This window comes from Syngnathus floridae, chromosome 2 (genome assembly GCF_059516105.1).
Source record: "Syngnathus floridae isolate MCC-2025c chromosome 2, RoL_Sflo_1.0, whole genome shotgun sequence".
Lineage (NCBI taxonomy): Eukaryota > Metazoa > Chordata > Actinopteri > Syngnathiformes > Syngnathidae > Syngnathus > Syngnathus floridae.
The window spans coordinates 15,973,682-15,990,687 of NC_142414.1; the positions used below are offsets into that span (position 1 = coordinate 15,973,682).

At 41.0% G+C, this 17,006-nt stretch overlaps 1 protein-coding gene across 2 annotated transcripts; it reads left to right on the forward strand.

The window, feature by feature from the left end:
* The first annotated feature begins 365 nt into the window (after nucleotides 1-365).
* On the forward strand, nucleotides 366-16,665 carry pacsin1a (protein kinase C and casein kinase substrate in neurons 1a). Of its 2 annotated transcripts, none has more exons than XM_088366467.1 (10): nucleotides 366-562; nucleotides 9,290-9,419; nucleotides 10,661-10,817; nucleotides 10,895-11,130; nucleotides 11,465-11,620; nucleotides 11,869-12,044; nucleotides 12,721-12,841; nucleotides 13,075-13,181; nucleotides 13,379-13,575; nucleotides 14,294-16,665. In XM_088366467.1, exons 2-10 carry the CDS (start codon nucleotides 9,360-9,362, stop codon nucleotides 14,401-14,403), a joined length of 1,320 nt encoding a protein of 439 aa, XP_088222593.1. In that variant the 5' UTR covers nucleotides 366-562; nucleotides 9,290-9,359; the 3' UTR covers nucleotides 14,404-16,665. The 2 variants fall into 2 exon arrangements, with proteins under 2 accessions (XP_088222593.1, XP_088222600.1); XM_088366474.1 differs by lacking the exon at nucleotides 366-562 and adding an exon at nucleotides 7,810-7,997.
* The last annotated feature ends 341 nt before the right edge of the window (nucleotides 16,666-17,006 follow it).

The window sequence follows — 17,006 nt, forward strand, 5'->3', positions numbered from 1 at the left end:
TTGAAAATGTGTTGTCCAAAATCTAAGATGCATTCTAAAATCAAACATGTAATACAACCTCGATATTAATCTGCATCAAACCCTCGGTTTGTCATGTTTAAATATCTATCTCCTGCTCAGCGATTGGTTTAGGAAGTGGAAGTCGCATTTAGGGCTCTCCATATGGCTGAAACTCCCACTTTACCCAAATTTGGAAAAATCCACTATGTTCTCATTAGCAAAAATAGCGACCACGATTGTCATTGGAAATTGAATGTATTCAATAATCATAATAATAATAATAATAATAATAATAATAATAATAATAATAATAATAATAATAATAATGTTTGCATCAGCCCCCTTTTGCTGTCAATTTTGTGTGGTCCGTTGAAAGCAAAGCGTCGGGACATCCTCCCACGTCGCGCCTGTGCTGTTGTCCTCGCTCTTGCTGCGTGCATCGTGATCAGGCTGCAGAGATTCTTGCGGAGGTCACCTTCTGTCACCGCAAGGGGAAATACTGAATCATTTGCAGTCAAGGCTAGGCTGGACTCAGTGCAGCTCGGCAAGCAGCGTGTATCTGGTAAGCGAGTGCGCCACGAATGTTTTGCTCTCTTTAGATGTTAAAAATAATTGCAATGGTGAAGGTTCGATCGAGCAATCTCGTTGCATCCTTTGCCTACCTTGTCCCTTCATAATTTACTTTCATTGGCAATCCTGTACCTTCCAAATTATGCATGCGTCATACGGTATTGTTACCAAGTGAAGCATCTTGCGTCATGGCGGGGTTTTTGTTGCTAGAGACGGAATTAAATTGTTTTGCCGCGAAGACTATTTATGTCACATCATTTCTAACTCAATTCAATCTAGTTATTATTTTTTATAGAAATGGATGCGTTTTATTGGGCAAACTGCTGTAGCGATTCAGTACTGGGTGGTTTTCTGCATATAGAGTCTATAGGGGATCCGTGGCGTCTTCAAAGGTTGTTGCCATGTTATTGTAGTAGACAGAGATGGTGGCCATGTCTGCAAAGGATGGACATTTGTACGTATACAATTTCTTGCCTTTTCCATCCATGCAACATATTGTAAACGAGGAAGCAAACGACAAGCAAATAACAGTTGTTTATTAATAACTGGGTGAAAATCACTGTCTGTTAAATTTATGGAGAGGTGGGAGGAGGGGTACTCCAGTGTGGAGGACAGGAATATAAATGCGAGAGCTCCTCTGTGCCGTTATGTAATTGGTTGTCACAGCTCAGCGAGGAGCCATCTCTCGCGTCATTTTCTTTCTTTTTCTTTTTTTTCTTTTTTTTTTTTTTCATCTCTGACCAACGAGCAGCAGCACAGAGGATCATACATCCTGCGTTTGGTGCCTGTGGTCTTTCAAATCGTTGAAGGTGCACCCATGCGTAGAACTGTTATGGAAGCATTACTCCGCAGCCACGTTTATGCGTTTGTTATAAGAGGCGGGGCTTGTGTGACGTCACGTGGTCTGTGTTTTAGGGGCTTGTCAACATTTTGTCCGCAAGAAACGGTGGAGCCCACCAATAACACCAGCCGATCCCCACATCATTCAGATTCTCATCAGAAGGCGTTTGTGTGTGTTGCTTTCAATCGACATCAATCGCTTTTAAAGGGTGACACGGAAGATGACCAACAGAATTGACTTACGGAACTGTCCGAGGTTCTGAACGCTCAGCTTGCCTGGCTTGGGTGTCTGCCAAGGGCCAAGGTGCCCCCAAGAACGAGAAGACGATGATCATACCGTCAAGGACGGTCTTTTCATTTTATTGCATTGGGAGTGGGGATGATTAAATGCTTTTCATCTATCTATCCATCTATCGATTTGTCCATCCACATCCACACACACGCACGCACACACACACATGCTGTTTGGATGTTGTTTACACCCGTCAGTGAGATCACTGAATGAATCATTGCCTCCTCTTTTCCTTTACTTCTTACCATTCACCAGTTTATTGCTCCCACTGCACTTGTTTACGCATGACTGCGAATAGCAGCGCCGCCAGCCTATAAAAAAATCACTTCCATCCTACTTTACCTGAATTTACATATTTTCTTCTCATTTTGTCAAGAAAGATACAGTGGAACAGTTAATATATTGATGCATTAACATTGCGTTATGTTTGTCGAATTGATGTCAAAATGTTGCAGGTTGTGAAAGAATTTATAATGTCGGAACCAGGAGAAAATTTGAAATAATCGTTTGCGTTGATGTGCTGAATGAACAACCTGCTCAAAGAAATGAGAACCTTTTTTTTTTTTTTTTGCAAGTGACACAATGATGTGAACATTGAGTCATTTTGAGGAATTCAATGCTGATCTGAGAAATGTCCCAAAGCAGATAGGAAAAACTGTAATGCCTTTCGCAACGTCATGACAGCTTAGCAATTGCCATGGCTTTTTCGTATTTCTCTCGTTAATTAGTCCTTGTCCTCCGTTTGTGTTAACGATACTTGTCAGAAGTTGTTGTATATCCGCTACCGTGGTGAGATGATTAGTAACTTGTGCTGTGTTGACTCTGCCTCTGTAAAATGGCAGCACTGCTTTGGATGCTTGGTCATGTTTCATCCGCCCGGCTCTTCTTTGTGACCTTTATGCTATCATCACATCATGTGTGGTGGCTCACGGAGGACAATGTGGGGAAAGATGTTGTTTTATTTTACACCCTCAAATCCCCTGCAATATAAAGAGGTGGCAAGTGCATTTCAACTGTTGGAAGTGGATGTAGCACTGTTTGACAGGGTGTGAGAAAAGGGGCCGCTGAGTGCACACATGGGAGAAGACTGTCCTTGGCGGAGAGGATTAAACTGAGTATATTTTGCATCAGCTCTGCTTTTACACGAAAAGCATGAGAGATAAACATTGACGATGCATGTTTGCTTTATTTCTGTCTAACCACTGCAACCTTTCATATGCTTATTTGGTGTGTTTGGATATTTGAGGTTCAGTTCCTTGTTTGTTGTTACCTGCAGAAAAAAATGACTCAGCATTTTAGCGTGCTTTATGCCAGACTCAGTGAGACATAGCTTGCATCTGTTGCTCATATGTCGGAATGAGTCAGCTTCATTGCACTTCTGTCCCAAAATCAGTCAGTGCAGTCATCATTTATTGTCCCTGATCTTCTGCATATGGTGTTTGTCATCAGACTGTGTAGATGACTTTATTGCCATATTTGAACAGAGAGAATACAATGAGAGACAGAAGCAATTGAACATGAAAAGCAATAAAGACAAGATGGATGCATGATAAAAGGGTGCTAATACGACCGCGTGAGTGCAAAATTTGCAAAATACACCCATTTGATTTTTACCCAATTTGCACAAAGGTGAATCCCAGCTACCTAAAATTAAAATATGTACAATTCAGTAGGTTGTAAAAGTGAAAAGCAGATAAGGAGTGTATGTGTGTGAGAATGTTTGAGATCGTTTCTGATGCTACAAAAACAGTCCATGTTCGAAAATTATATCAACATTTAGATGTATGTTTGCCTAAGTGGGCTTTTTCACTGGTGGAGCTAAAGAGGGGCCACGGGGACACTGGCGTCCCTGAAATATGCTTTGTGGCCAGATAATTGACCTTTGACTTTTTTTTTTTTTTTCTGGGAATATTTTCCACATTTCCACCCATCTTCTGTAGAGAACTCTTAAAATAATTTAATTATAATTTTCACTCATCTTCTGTAGAGAACTCTTAAGGAATCTTTATCAGCATTTTTTGAGGAATTAATTGGGTTTGGTAAATTGGATTGATTAGACAGCACTATTGTATCCATATGAGAGCTCCTATAGCCAACGGAAATTTCTTTCCTCCATTTATGGCAGGGGTGTCAAACAAATTTTTTTCGCGGGCCCCATTGTAGTCATAGGTTCTTTCGGAGGGCCATTATGACTGTCAACCCAAATAAATGTACAAGCACCTCATATTATATACTGTAAAAGCTACAAAACAACCTGACAAATAACTCGTTTTCAAATCAGACGAATAAAAACTGGTCAAATATTTAAAAAAAAAAGATATTATTAAAAGTGAAGACAATTTGCAATTCTAGTAATAACACAGAAATTTGATGCACAATTTGTCTTCGCGAGCCACATAAAATGATGTGGCGGGCCGTATCTGGCCCCCGGGCCTTGAGTTTGACACCAGTGCGTGAGGGGAACCTGTTTTCCTACTGGTTGAGAAGGTACGTTTTAGTTCCTAACAAGCCGACAAACACACATCTAAGCAGCTTTGGAGGTTTGTCAGGAATGTCTTCGTGTTTTGCTCTTAGGGGAGCTTCTTAGAAAGTTTAAGCATAGCCTTATCATGAACCTCCCTTGTTGACAGCTCATACAGAGACTTTTAGATGGATTGTTGGATTAATGGATATGAGAAAAGTGTGCTAAACAAGGAGGGTGAAGCAACAGCCAAGACCTTTTGGGATACTAATGATAATAAAAAAGATACATCTAAAAAAATAATCATGCTATTTGTAATGATATGGCTTAAACTGTGTCTCATCGGACTTCTCCGCAATTGACTGGGTGATTAAGCAGTGACTCTCCAGAATAAATCTTAAATAACTGTCGTGCTGAGTATAATAATATGAACATTAAGGAATTTTATTTCACTATTACACTTTTTTTTCTTCTTGACTTCTTTAATCCCACGACAGTATTAACCACATCAAATCCTATTACAATTCGCACATTACACTCAGAAAAAAAGGGTACTGGAGGGGTCCATTTGTCTTTCCCAAGATACACATTTTCAGCAGGGTTCACCATTGAACCACTAGCTACAAATAAGTCCTTTTTATGGTCAGAAAAGGTACACAAGTAGTCCAAACGGGTCAAGAGAACATCTGAGTTGGCTGGTGACATTCATTACCCGCTGTCAGCGGTTCTGAAATGACTCAAATCGGGCCGCTCCACCCAGAGTGCGTACATTTTATGAAAAATTAAGTCGATGGGAAAATATGCCCCAAAGAGTGTTGCACCCTCAAGCTATGCCACATGTCAACATCAATGTACTGCTGTGTTTATCTCTTCATCAGTCACCATAGCACTGAGTCCCGCTCCTCTGTCCATCTCTATTTGCCCCGGCCCACCACCTCTCGTCTCCTCCATGCCGTCACTTGGAGGCTGGTGGCAAAAGCTTTGCTTGTTACATAACACTGCAGCATCATGCGGGACGCTGCCTGCAATCATAACTCAATTCAATTTTGTCTTGATAGTTGAGCACTCACCTATGGATGATGTAATGCAGGGTGGTTGAGGAAGGTAGTTGAGACACATTTCCAATTATACCTTTGTATTTCCATACAGTATGTCCATCTACATGTGTGTTGCAAATGTTATTCTTATGTTAACATCATTTTACTCAGATGTACCTTTTCCTTGCTTTCACTTTGTTTCCAACATCAACACTAAGCTAGCAACCCAATGTTAGCTAGCCATGGCCGCTGTGCAGGTCGCAGCACTTACTCATAATTGAGTGTTACTATAACGCAGAATTTATTGGTTGGAAGTTTTATTTTTGGGTATGTACAAAAATAGAGTCCAACCGGTGTCAGCTAGCTCTGCAAGAGCCTGATAATGATTCTAAATATTTGAATTACCGCAGGTGTATCGGTGGCGGGAAACATCGAAAACATGCAGGACCGGAGTTTGCCAACTGTGATCCAAGTTCTTTGTGCTCTGTTTCTAGGCATGACCTCTAATCTCTACGTGGGGCAGATTAAGATAAACATTATTTATAATTAGGGTCTTTTTTATTCAGGTGAATTATCGTCGTCTGACTTGTGGTTGACTCAGAAAAAAATGATATTTATTTTCAAGGACAAGATGTGTAAAATCCCTCACTAGGTTCAAAGAATGCAGAACCTTGAGTAGTGTAGGATTGCTGGAGGCGTTCATGAGGTAGCTGAGTCATCCCTTACTATATAATATTCTGGTTTCAAGCCGTGATGCACAACACAATCCTTCATAGACTACTTCTGTGGGGAAAAAGTTTAAAAATGAAATGAATGTCATCTGATATTTTTCTAATTTACAAAATGGAAACTTTAATGGCGATGCAGCTGCCTCAATATTCCTGTTTGCTGCGGAATTGCTAAGTATGCTAACAAGCTAAAAATGCTATTTGTTTTAGCATCCAAGCCATAGTTGATAAATCCTTTTATAGGTCAAACCTAAATAGACACCCCAAAATATTTCAAAAACCTGATGTGGTAGAATAAAGTCCAGACAAAATCAGCAAAAATACAATAAGGGACACATAAAGACACCTCTGATTCAAATTTGCTGTCACCTAACATGCAAACTAGTTTGGTCGACAAACAGCTAACGCTTGACAATGTCCCCAGTTCAGATACTTGAAGCAGTTCTCTCTGCACTTTATCCTTAATTTTTGGCAATTTTTTTTCTGGTTCTGCATGTTAATGTTGGATGAAAAAATGCTGTACTATATACATCATGTTCATTGTCATCTCAGACAGTTAACATAATAACGGGCAAAAATGCACCAGCTCTGTTTCCTGGCAACAACCGAGAGACGAATCACAACCCCGTTCTGCTACCCGTGTGACCACCTCCACTCTGCTCCTTGGGATTGCCGCACCTTCACTCTCTCTGCTGCCCCTCCGCTTGTCCCCAGCCTCCCCCATGTCACATGCCGCTCTGCCTCCATGTCAATCTCAATTGCTTGTCACCACCCAGACGCTGTTGTCGCACCCTGTTTGTCTCTGTCACCCCTGTGTCATTCTGCCTAAGCCCATGTCTCAATGAAAGACCTCCCTCTGTCTCGCGCCTAGTGTGTCCTGTTCTAGCCCCGTGTGGCCACACAGGGTGATTCAAACACCACCCACGCAGGAGAAGCTCGTCGCCTGTGCAAATTTCTGCGGCAACATGAGTAGCTAACATTATTTTACATAACTTCCTACCTGAATTCTCAATCATCTAAGCAGTCAGGAGGGCTAATGTGCAGCAGGGTAAAGTTAGTTCATCTCTATGAAATCTTCTTACTGTAACAAGCTTACATGTTTGTTGTGATTCCCTTTGAGTGCTATAAGTGCTTCATTGTGGACATTCAAATGTATCAAGGGCATAGCAATAGTTCCTTTTACGCTTGGATTTGATCAGTATTTTCTTTTTGCATATGTTAGGTTAACTGAAGACTACATCAAGGTTATAAAAGCAATTTTATTTTCAATTTCCGTAACTTTATTCTAAAACTGGTTATTATTTCAAATTGATAGAACATGCACAAACATGTATTGATTATGATGCAGTCACAGGTTTGGTCCATAACATCTGTGAGAAAATGACCAAAAATGTTGATCATTTTTTTTCCCCAAAAAAGTAAAAGTTTGCAAATGCTTAAATTGGATCAAAGATAATCATTCTGCTTTCATGGAGGACCACAAAAATCTGAGAAAATTCACTGGTGAGAGGAAGAGTTGGACATGTCTAAGCTAAAGGTTCCAAACGATTAATCGGTTATCAAATTAGTTGTCGATGAATCAGATAATCACTTTGTTGTCGATTAATCGATTAATTTTTTTGTGCCTCTGATTTAATGTGTTTAACATCACAATGAGGAGACATGTTTGGTTTGTATCCAAGTCTTTTTAGCTCCATGACATACGGTACGTAACAATTTCACATCGCCGCAATCGTTTCTGAATGAAGTTGCCATGACCGATCTGCATTGCTGCCAGAGTTGTTGCATGGCCGTAACTAATTTGCATGTCAACATCGCACTTGTGTCCGATCCACCTCTTTGCGCTTCTTGTCGCCGAGCTCCCTCCCCCTCTAAAGCTATTCAAGTGGAACACCGCAGGATTATCCCTCAGCCACCGAGACGCAGTTGTTTGCTCGACCTCTCCGAGTTGCCTTGATCAATCAATATTTGTTTTTCCGTTGAATTCCCCTATTTTTAAACAATACATTTGGACTACAAAATCTTTGAATCTTCTTGTCCTTTTTTGTTTTGTAATGGAGGCAATGATGGTAAGCAAATACGATGTTTAGTTACATACGTCCCATACTTAAGATGTGATGTACATTGAATAGGACATTATTTTGATGAGTAGGAAAAAGTATTAGAAATAGTAAATGTGAATATTACGGCAACCTTCTCAGCCTTCGAGATCCTGGAAAGTCTGAACGGTGTTGATTTTTCACATTTCATTACACTTGAAGTGCCACCTCCCACTATTGTCTTCTACGTCGAACTGTAGGATGCCTTGTTTTGTGCTTTGCAGCCTTGTGAGTCACCAGTCTTTTATAAATTGTGCATTGTGAGTAACTCTTTAGTTCTTTCCACCTACATACTCTAAGTATGCACATGTGCAAAAATGCATGGTGCACAAGATTGTTCGTTAGGGTTGATTTTAATTTCTCGCAACTTTGTTTGGTTTGTTGGGGGATTGTTGCATCATCCTCTATAGAGTTCACCTGACGTGTTGTCGTCACAAATTCAGAAGCTGATTGGACAACTCAGGTGATGGACAGACTACTTGACCAGCACCTTGTGATGGTTACCGAGATTACGAGTGCTTAACTCCGAGGCTGCTTTTAGGCTTTCTCGGCATGACATGGCTAGATAACATTAATCATGTCTCTGGGCTTGCCGTTTATCTTTTTCCATCAGAAACTTTTTTCTTGAAATTGCTTTTTTGCTACACTAACCTTCCATGTCAATGAAATTAATCTGTATGAACTCAGTGGAAGCTACGAAAATATTTGGTTGCAAGAGAACAGGGGACCAGCTCCAAAGTGTTACATTGTCCAGAATTGTTCAGAATCTCTTGGTATTCTAAATTTGGGAACCTTTGATGCCCAAAGAAGAAACTGACATCTTGCTGGGCTTAATATGAATGTTTTTGCTCACCAGCCACTGTGGCTAACAGTTTGTCACCGTTACCAGACCACTCGAGATTCCACGAGGGATTTACTTGAAATGAAACCAGCAGCTGCTGCTGTGACTACCGTGGAATTTGAATGTTATGTGTACACGTTATAGTGTACAGTGGAAGGATTCTGCAACATGCGTGTGACGGCAGTCGGTCTTTTCTAGGGCACGCCAGTATGAGCTGTGCATTTTCGTTCCTCGAGGCAGGGAAACTGGATGTGCGGCTGAGAATGCTAATTTTATCTCACTATTATGAAGGTCTCCCTGAAACAGTTCAGTAATTGCCACGTTGTACCGCAAGGGCTGCTTGGTTATTTTTGTGTGTTAATATTCATACACGAGCGTCTTGCATGTTTTATAATCATCTCCTTTCTTCCTTTCCTTTCAGTGTACGAAAAACCAAGTGCCGCTGCAGAGCACAGGTTTGGTTAAGATAGACAATTGCAACATCCGCAGAAATGTCTGGCTCCTACGATGAAACTGCAGGTGTTGACGACACCATGGACAGCTTCTGGGAGGTACAAAAACACAAGTTGGCACCTACAAGCATGACTCTGTTATCACCGGCAGATAGGATTTTCTTCTTTGGGGGAAGGGCAAGAATGTATCAGGAGGTCCAGTCCGCAACACCAAAAAGAAAACCCCCAAAAAATGTCAAACCCCCTATGGAGGATCGGGGGAAATGTGGAAAAACAATTCCCACACATCATAAAATACCCAAAAGTCATTGAATCATCCAGCTTGGCACCTGTAGGGGGGTGGGAGGGGCATTTCCAAGCATATTCTAGGGGGGGCAGTGCCCTTGCAGCACCCCCTCTAGCTCCGCCAGTGGGCTGATTTTCCAAACACTTGTCCACCACGCTGCCACAAATTGAATTTAAATTCAACTTAATTTTAATTTTCAACGAAAACAAGATTTTAAAAAACATTTGCAATAACTAAAAAAAGAATATCACAAGTTGTTTTAGACAACATACAAATCCCAACAAGGTCACCATACATTGATTGCGAGAGCATGATCACTTGAAAACCCATCAAATTAGAGTTAACGAATTCCCTCTGTACAGAGTCTCCTTTGTGTCACGGCACTCAACGACAGTGACACAAAGAGCCTCAGTCATCACAATTCTGAAGAGGACTTTCTCTCTGTGCACCACTTGTTCCATCCGCAGACGAGTAACGCACCCTGGCTCACTTTCTGCTGCAAAAATGTTATTCATGATTTCCAAAGAGAAATCACCTGTCTTGTTGTGGTTTTTGAGAGTACAGTAAATGCACACAGACTCACACATCAGCTTCACAGCCTTCTCCAAAGACTGCAGATGCATGATCATGGTAGAGCCCTTTACAATGCACGCAGAGCCACATGAAACTGTCTCTTCATGCATGCATGCATTTGACGTGTATACACACACAGTCTGCATCCTCTGTTCATTTCTGTCTCTTTTTTGTCATCCATCCCTTCAAATCTGTCCGCTTGCTCTACACACCACTCGAGGGGGGAGGATTAGTGTGCGCACACTCACACTTACGTACACACACTAACAAGCCCATGCCATTGCATAACTACACATGCAAAGGCACGAGCCCCTCACTACCTCCCCTCCTCCATCATCATGCTGCATGAGCTCACAGCCTCACACCCCCTTGCAGGCACTGAGGAGGCGGAGCCACGCCGCCTGCCCCAGCTTTTTTTTTTTTTTTAAGGACGTCCATCTTAAGGTGCCATCTCATCTCATAAATGCTCATGTTCTCCCAGGTGGGGAACTACAAACGTGCCGTCAAGAGATTTGACGACGGCCATCGACTGTGCAATGATCTCATGGGCTGCCTGCAGGAACGGGCCAAAATAGAAAAAGCTTACGGGGATCAGCTGACTGCCTGGTCCAAGAGATGGAGACAGCTTATTGAGAAAGGTGGAACACTATCAAACAATCAGTTGGCATAGTTGACATGAATGTAGTCTAAATGAATATTATTGGACTTGCCTCAGGGCCACAGTACGGCTCAGTGGAGAGAGCCTGGTTGGCTGTAATGACCGAGGCGGAGAAGGTAAGCGAGCTGCATCAAGACGTCAAGAACAACTTGATGATTGAGGATGTGGAGAAAGTCAAGAATTGGCAGAAGGAGGCCTATCACAAGCAAATGATTGGAGGCTTCAAAGAGGCAAAGGAGGCGGAGGAAGGATTTAAGAAGGCACAGAAACCCTGGGCAAAAAAACTCAAGGAGGTCAGAGAATGTTTTATTGCTCTATGTGTGTATAACTCTGAGAGACAAGATAGTTTTACTTGGATTCATAAATTCCTCAATAGAAAAGGGAAGACATAAAGTATACACCACACTCCATAGTGCTGGCTTGAGAAGAAGCCAGAGTGAAATGGTTTCTTCAAGATCAGCCACAATTTACTGTTCTAATTTGACACATATCAACATATGAAGCTAGTTAATAAAAGCAGTTTGGGATTCTTAACTTTTGAATTTGAGCACAGCATTATATTTATATGTGGTCGCTGAACACTGTCCTCACGTCAGATTGTGAGAACGCATGTGTTTGGACATGCAGATGGAGACAGCGAAGAAAGCTTACCACATGGCATGCAAGGAGGAGAAGCTGGCTGCGACTCGAGAGGCTAACGGCAAGACTGAGGCTTCTGTCACACCGGACCAACAGAAGAAACTCCATGAGAAAGTGGACAAATGCAAACAGGATGTGCAGAAAGTAGGGGAAAGACAGAAAAATGATTATCATCTTTGGTTTTGTAGATCCATAAAGATATTCCCATAATTGCTTATATAGTAGTATAAACAATTTGTGAGGTTTTTTTCTGGTTGAATAACTGTGGAGAGTAAGTAATGTCTCTACATAGTACACTGTATGTAAAATGTAAATCAGGATTTTTATCATGTCAGGTTTTCTGATTTCAAACAAATGTTGGCAAGTGAGTTAATTGTTTTTATTCCACTCAGGCTAAAGAAAAGTACGAGAAGTCTCTGGAGGAGCTGAACAAGTGCGCACCGGCCTACATGGAGTGCATGGAGCAGGTGTTTGACCAGTGCCAGCAGCATGAGGTGAAGAGGCTGACTTTCCTGAAGGAGGCCTTGCTGGACATCAAACGCCACCTCAACCTCACAGAGAACCAAAGGTCAGCCAAAAGGAAAACAGTTAAAACACCATAGACTCCGATGTCTAATAATTTCTGCATCTTGCGACGGATGTGTGACCTGAAAGTTCTGTTTTCTTCCCATGTGATATTACAAGTAGGTCGTTCCAAATCGTGGTGTGCAGGGAGTGAAATGACCTACCACTTTCCTCATTTGAGTTTTTACGTTACATTATATTGCATTACATGTGTGTTTTTTACAAAATGTACAGTAATATAGTGATAACAACTGCTACATGTAGTCACTTCGTAATTAACGGATTCATCAAACGCATGTCATGCCGTAAGATTAAAACCATTGGAAATTGAGGCTCATCTCGGTATAACTGCCGTTCATCCATTATTAAATCCCATTTGGAAGATAATGGTGGTCTAATTAGTTCTGTACTTCATATTTCTAACAATTCATTATAAGAAGTGATTGTACGAGAGTGAAATTGGTTTGCATTTTACATTGAATCAATCTACCCACAGTTGTCATACGACAACTAACAGGTAAAATTATTTCATAATGAAGACAGTAAAAAAAACATAAAACCAGTTAAAGACGCTTCTAAGATAACATAACGAGATCATAATAAATATTTGAATGTAGAAAATACAAACTAGCAAACTGGACTGGATATTTCATGTCAATGTTTTATTTTCCTTCCCTCAGCTATGCCACAATATACAGAGAATTGGAACGTACCATCCTGTCTGCGAACACACAAGAGGATCTGAAGTGGTTCAGCAACAACCATGGGCCCGGCATGCACATGAATTGGCCCGCCTTCGAGGTACGACCCCAGACGGATTCTTACATAGGTTTGATTTTATCTTCATCTCAAACAGTCAGTGCAAAAAGGACAGAAGACAGCAAAAGCTTCTCTTGTCTTGCCCCTCCTCACAATCCAAATTGCCCCCCACACACACACTTTTTTTCACTACACATTTATGAGGCGGAGGTGTCAAGAAGCAGCTTGAAACTCAAACTTTACTTTTTGCACCCATTTGAATTTGTTTCGAGCAGGAATACAACCCAGACCAGGCAAATGCCCCTCCAAAGAAGAAGAAGCCAGATGGAGCACCACCCACTCCTAGCACTGACCACGTGGCGCCCCCTGGTGACCGGAGCAGGTTAGTTCCTTTGATTAATTCTTAAATCAAACAGAAAAGTATATTTTACAACAAATGTTTTTTTTGACACAAAAACGATTAATCTCACAATATTGCTACTCACTTGCAATGCTCACTCAAACCAATATAGTGATGTAAAATTTCATAGACTTATTAGTAACATGTTCAATGTTAGCATTTATATTCTGTTTCTCTAGCGTGAGCAGCTATGAAAAGAACCAAGCATACTCAACCGAGTGGTCGGACGATGAGCAGCCCGCTGCCTACTCTGGTAATGAAAACGGTGGGAACGGAAACTCATTCGAGGAGGATTCTAGCACTGGGAAAGGTGTTCGAGTGAGAGCGCTCTATGACTACGATGGCCAAGAGCAGGATGAACTCTCTTTCAAAGCAGGTAAACAAACACAGAAGAAAGATGGTTGCTATAACGTTTCGAGATATTTTGCTCAACTGCACTTGAGTTGCTGTTTATAATGACAGGAAGTGATCAGAAATTCTCACTGTTGCCTTCAAATGTATCTTAATGTGTCTTGCGCTTGAGAAAATGACTGTAATTAATCAACAATAGCCACAAGGAGAGCTAATTATATGTCAAATAAATAAATATAATAATAAATAAATTATATGTCTCAATAAATGTGTAAAAGAAATTAACAGAACATAGATAATAATAGAGCAAAACCAATTTTTGTAGTTTTTTTTATCTGATTCTAAATCTATAAACATTTCGCTATATAGTACAATGCATGGTTAAATCCATATTGGGCAAGCTGTTATAGTGTCCAACTCTGTTTCAAATGATCAGCTCATTGCGGAAGCCTGATAATGATCAGGATCGTATTAATCAGGTGTGTTGAAGGTGGGGAAACAGCTTAAACACGCTAGATGGTGGCCCTTAGGGGCCAGATTTAGACACCCCAGGTTTATAGGCCAAACTTGACATCTTGATATCTCAAAAACTTAATGTGGTGCAAAAAACAAAACGTAAAGACATTTTTTTTTAGAAAAATATTTTTGGGACACATGAATCCATCCCTAAATCAAATTTGAAGTTTTTTTTACCTTTTGACGCCATCCTGCGTATTGATCAAAAATATGCTACGACTTAACAGGCGATGAGCTGACCAAGACTGAGGATGAAGACGAACAAGGCTGGTGTCGAGGTCGTCTGGACAGCGGCCGAGAGGGACTGTACCCGGCCAATTACGTTGAGCCGATCTAGGCCAGTGGCCGGACAAAGAAAAGACATGCTCCTGGAGGCAGCTTGAACAGCACCATCAAATTGCACCGCACATAGCCGGAGACTTAAGAGCAACACATTCCCTTGCCCAACAGATGTGTGAAGCTGTCATCGAAACTTAGTAAGCTAAAAGACAAATATTTTATCCAGCTCTTGGGGTGGTTTGACTTCCACATTTCAAAATAAGAGAATATACACACTCTACTATAGACCTTGACAGGAACACATGGCTTCTCCGTTTTGTATATAATGTACAATGCAAGCTTATTTCAACAGGCAGTCTGTTGTGGAAACGGAAGGCGAATATAATCAGTTATACCCATTCGACAAATACGAGCTTCTCGAACCTGCATTGAGTATGTACAGTGCGATGCCATTTTTATGTAGCTTTTATTTTTTAACGCTTTGTGTGGTCAGTCATCATTCTTACATCAGGAATGCTGTGTCGTGTTTCAAGTACCACAAACAGTACCCTCTTTTATTTTTCATTTTTGGTGAAGTATTATTTTATCGTGCTAGTCCAACCCCTTTTGCGGTGTGTGCAGTGTTATGTGTTAAACTGTTTCCGAGCGCGCATAGCAGCATGCGCTATGCGACAACTCACATTCCCTGGATCGTCCCGCCTCGTGCGGGTCGTGACCCAATGCAACGCTACGACTTCTAATGCACTTTGAAAGGATCGCATGCATCACCAGAGGAAGCTTGCTGACAATATGCTCGGTTTTATGTTTGTTTTGTCATCATGCGATCCATTGAAAAAACGCCCCCACAGCAGCTTTCATTCTAAAAGCATGTCTACTAACTAACCACTGCTGTCAGTGACCAAGCAAAGCCGGATCGGCGCATCCTTTTTGCGACGAGTACTGCAGTAGGAGAAGGGTTTTGAACAATGCCCATGCCAGCATTTTTTTTCTACCAGGAAGGGGTCAATGGGGGCATGCTGAGCCCCATAGCACTGTGTGAAGACCAAGCCTCTTCAACAGGACATGAATGTACTAGTGTTCAGGCATGAAGAAGCCATGCTGTCCAACGGAAAACACAGTTCTTCACTGTCGGAAAGCCCTAACTAATCATGCTGAGCCAAAGAAAGACACGCTACCATCAACTGCGTTTTCCCTCCATGCCATAACCTTCACATATCATGTGACTCGATTTGTAGCTGCCTCCCAAAGCTTTATTTGTCAATAACGCGGGGAATCATCATCAATACACTGCACGTACATACAATGCTCGCAATGTATTGTGCACTGATTTCCATTTTACGTCTTAGAAGTTTCAACCATATCTTCATTTGCGTTCAGCAAATCGATGTGTGTGTTACTCTCAAATTTGTTGAAGTGGTTACTGCATGAGCGATATCCTTTTAGAAGTGCTGGAGTTTTGGACCCAGATGTGTTGAGCTCTCCCCGGGACATGATTTGACAGCTTTAGGTATCGCAGTGAGGAGAAAAACATCACCAGCTCACAAGTTGTGTCTTACGAGTCGAGTTGTCCAGCAAAGCAAAAAGGACTTGTATCATCTGTGGTCCACGCACACACAACAACAAATGCATCAGCCACAAAAAGTACCTGCCCTTGCCATTCTGAGGGAGACATCATTCCGTATGTACGCATTGTGTAGAAAAAGTTCAAAGAAAAAAAAAACATGCAAGTGATTGACTACTAAGACAAAATGTAGTGTTATATATGTAAATGTGTTTCATTCAAATAACAGCAATGAAATATAAAGTAATAGGCACCATATCGTATGAATTTCATGGCGATGGTTAAGTGTATCATAAAAGAGTTACACCCCAAGCTGTCAGATTTGTAAATGAAGATGTAATTTAAAGATTATCTATTGTAACTGTACAACTGTGTTGAGTTGAAAATGAGACCTAACCATGTTGGGGCAGTAAAAATGTGTAAGTGTGTAAATGCTCTTTCTTTCTTTCTTTCTTTCTTTCTTTTTTTTAAATGTTGATCTCTTCCTTATGCACACAGGGGACCACAGCTCATGGCGTGGAAACCTGATATTAGGTCTAGGTGATGTATGTTCATAGTTAGTGATGTACTTTGATCTCCTAACTGGTGTAGTGCCTGTTCATCTTGATGTAACAAGACGTTCATTTAAATATGCATAAAGATGATTATGATCACAGATAAAATCGACGATAGTGATGAAAAAAATCTCAATCAAATTTGTTGTGATGATGTCAATATTACGATATTGGTATGAAAGGGAAACAAGTTTGTTTGAAAAAGCGTGGTCTCTTGTTTTTATTTGTCTAGCTAGACAACCACATAAGAGAATCTGAATATGAGTATGTGAAAAGTGTTTTGTAACTTCCATAAATCACTTCTCAACTATAGGACTAGATGATATGTGCCGGAAAAGAGACTTAGATATTGTGGAAGTAGAGTTGTCTCTGTAACTGAAATGTCAAAACATGAAGCCACTTGATTTATGACATAAGCAAAACATGGTGGATATCAATTTGTACATGAGGTGGTCTGATCTGAGCGCGTCAATGTACATCTTTGAGAAGAAGAAATTCTCAACTTTATTTTTTCATATAAAGTTCATATTGTAGTATTCCATTTGT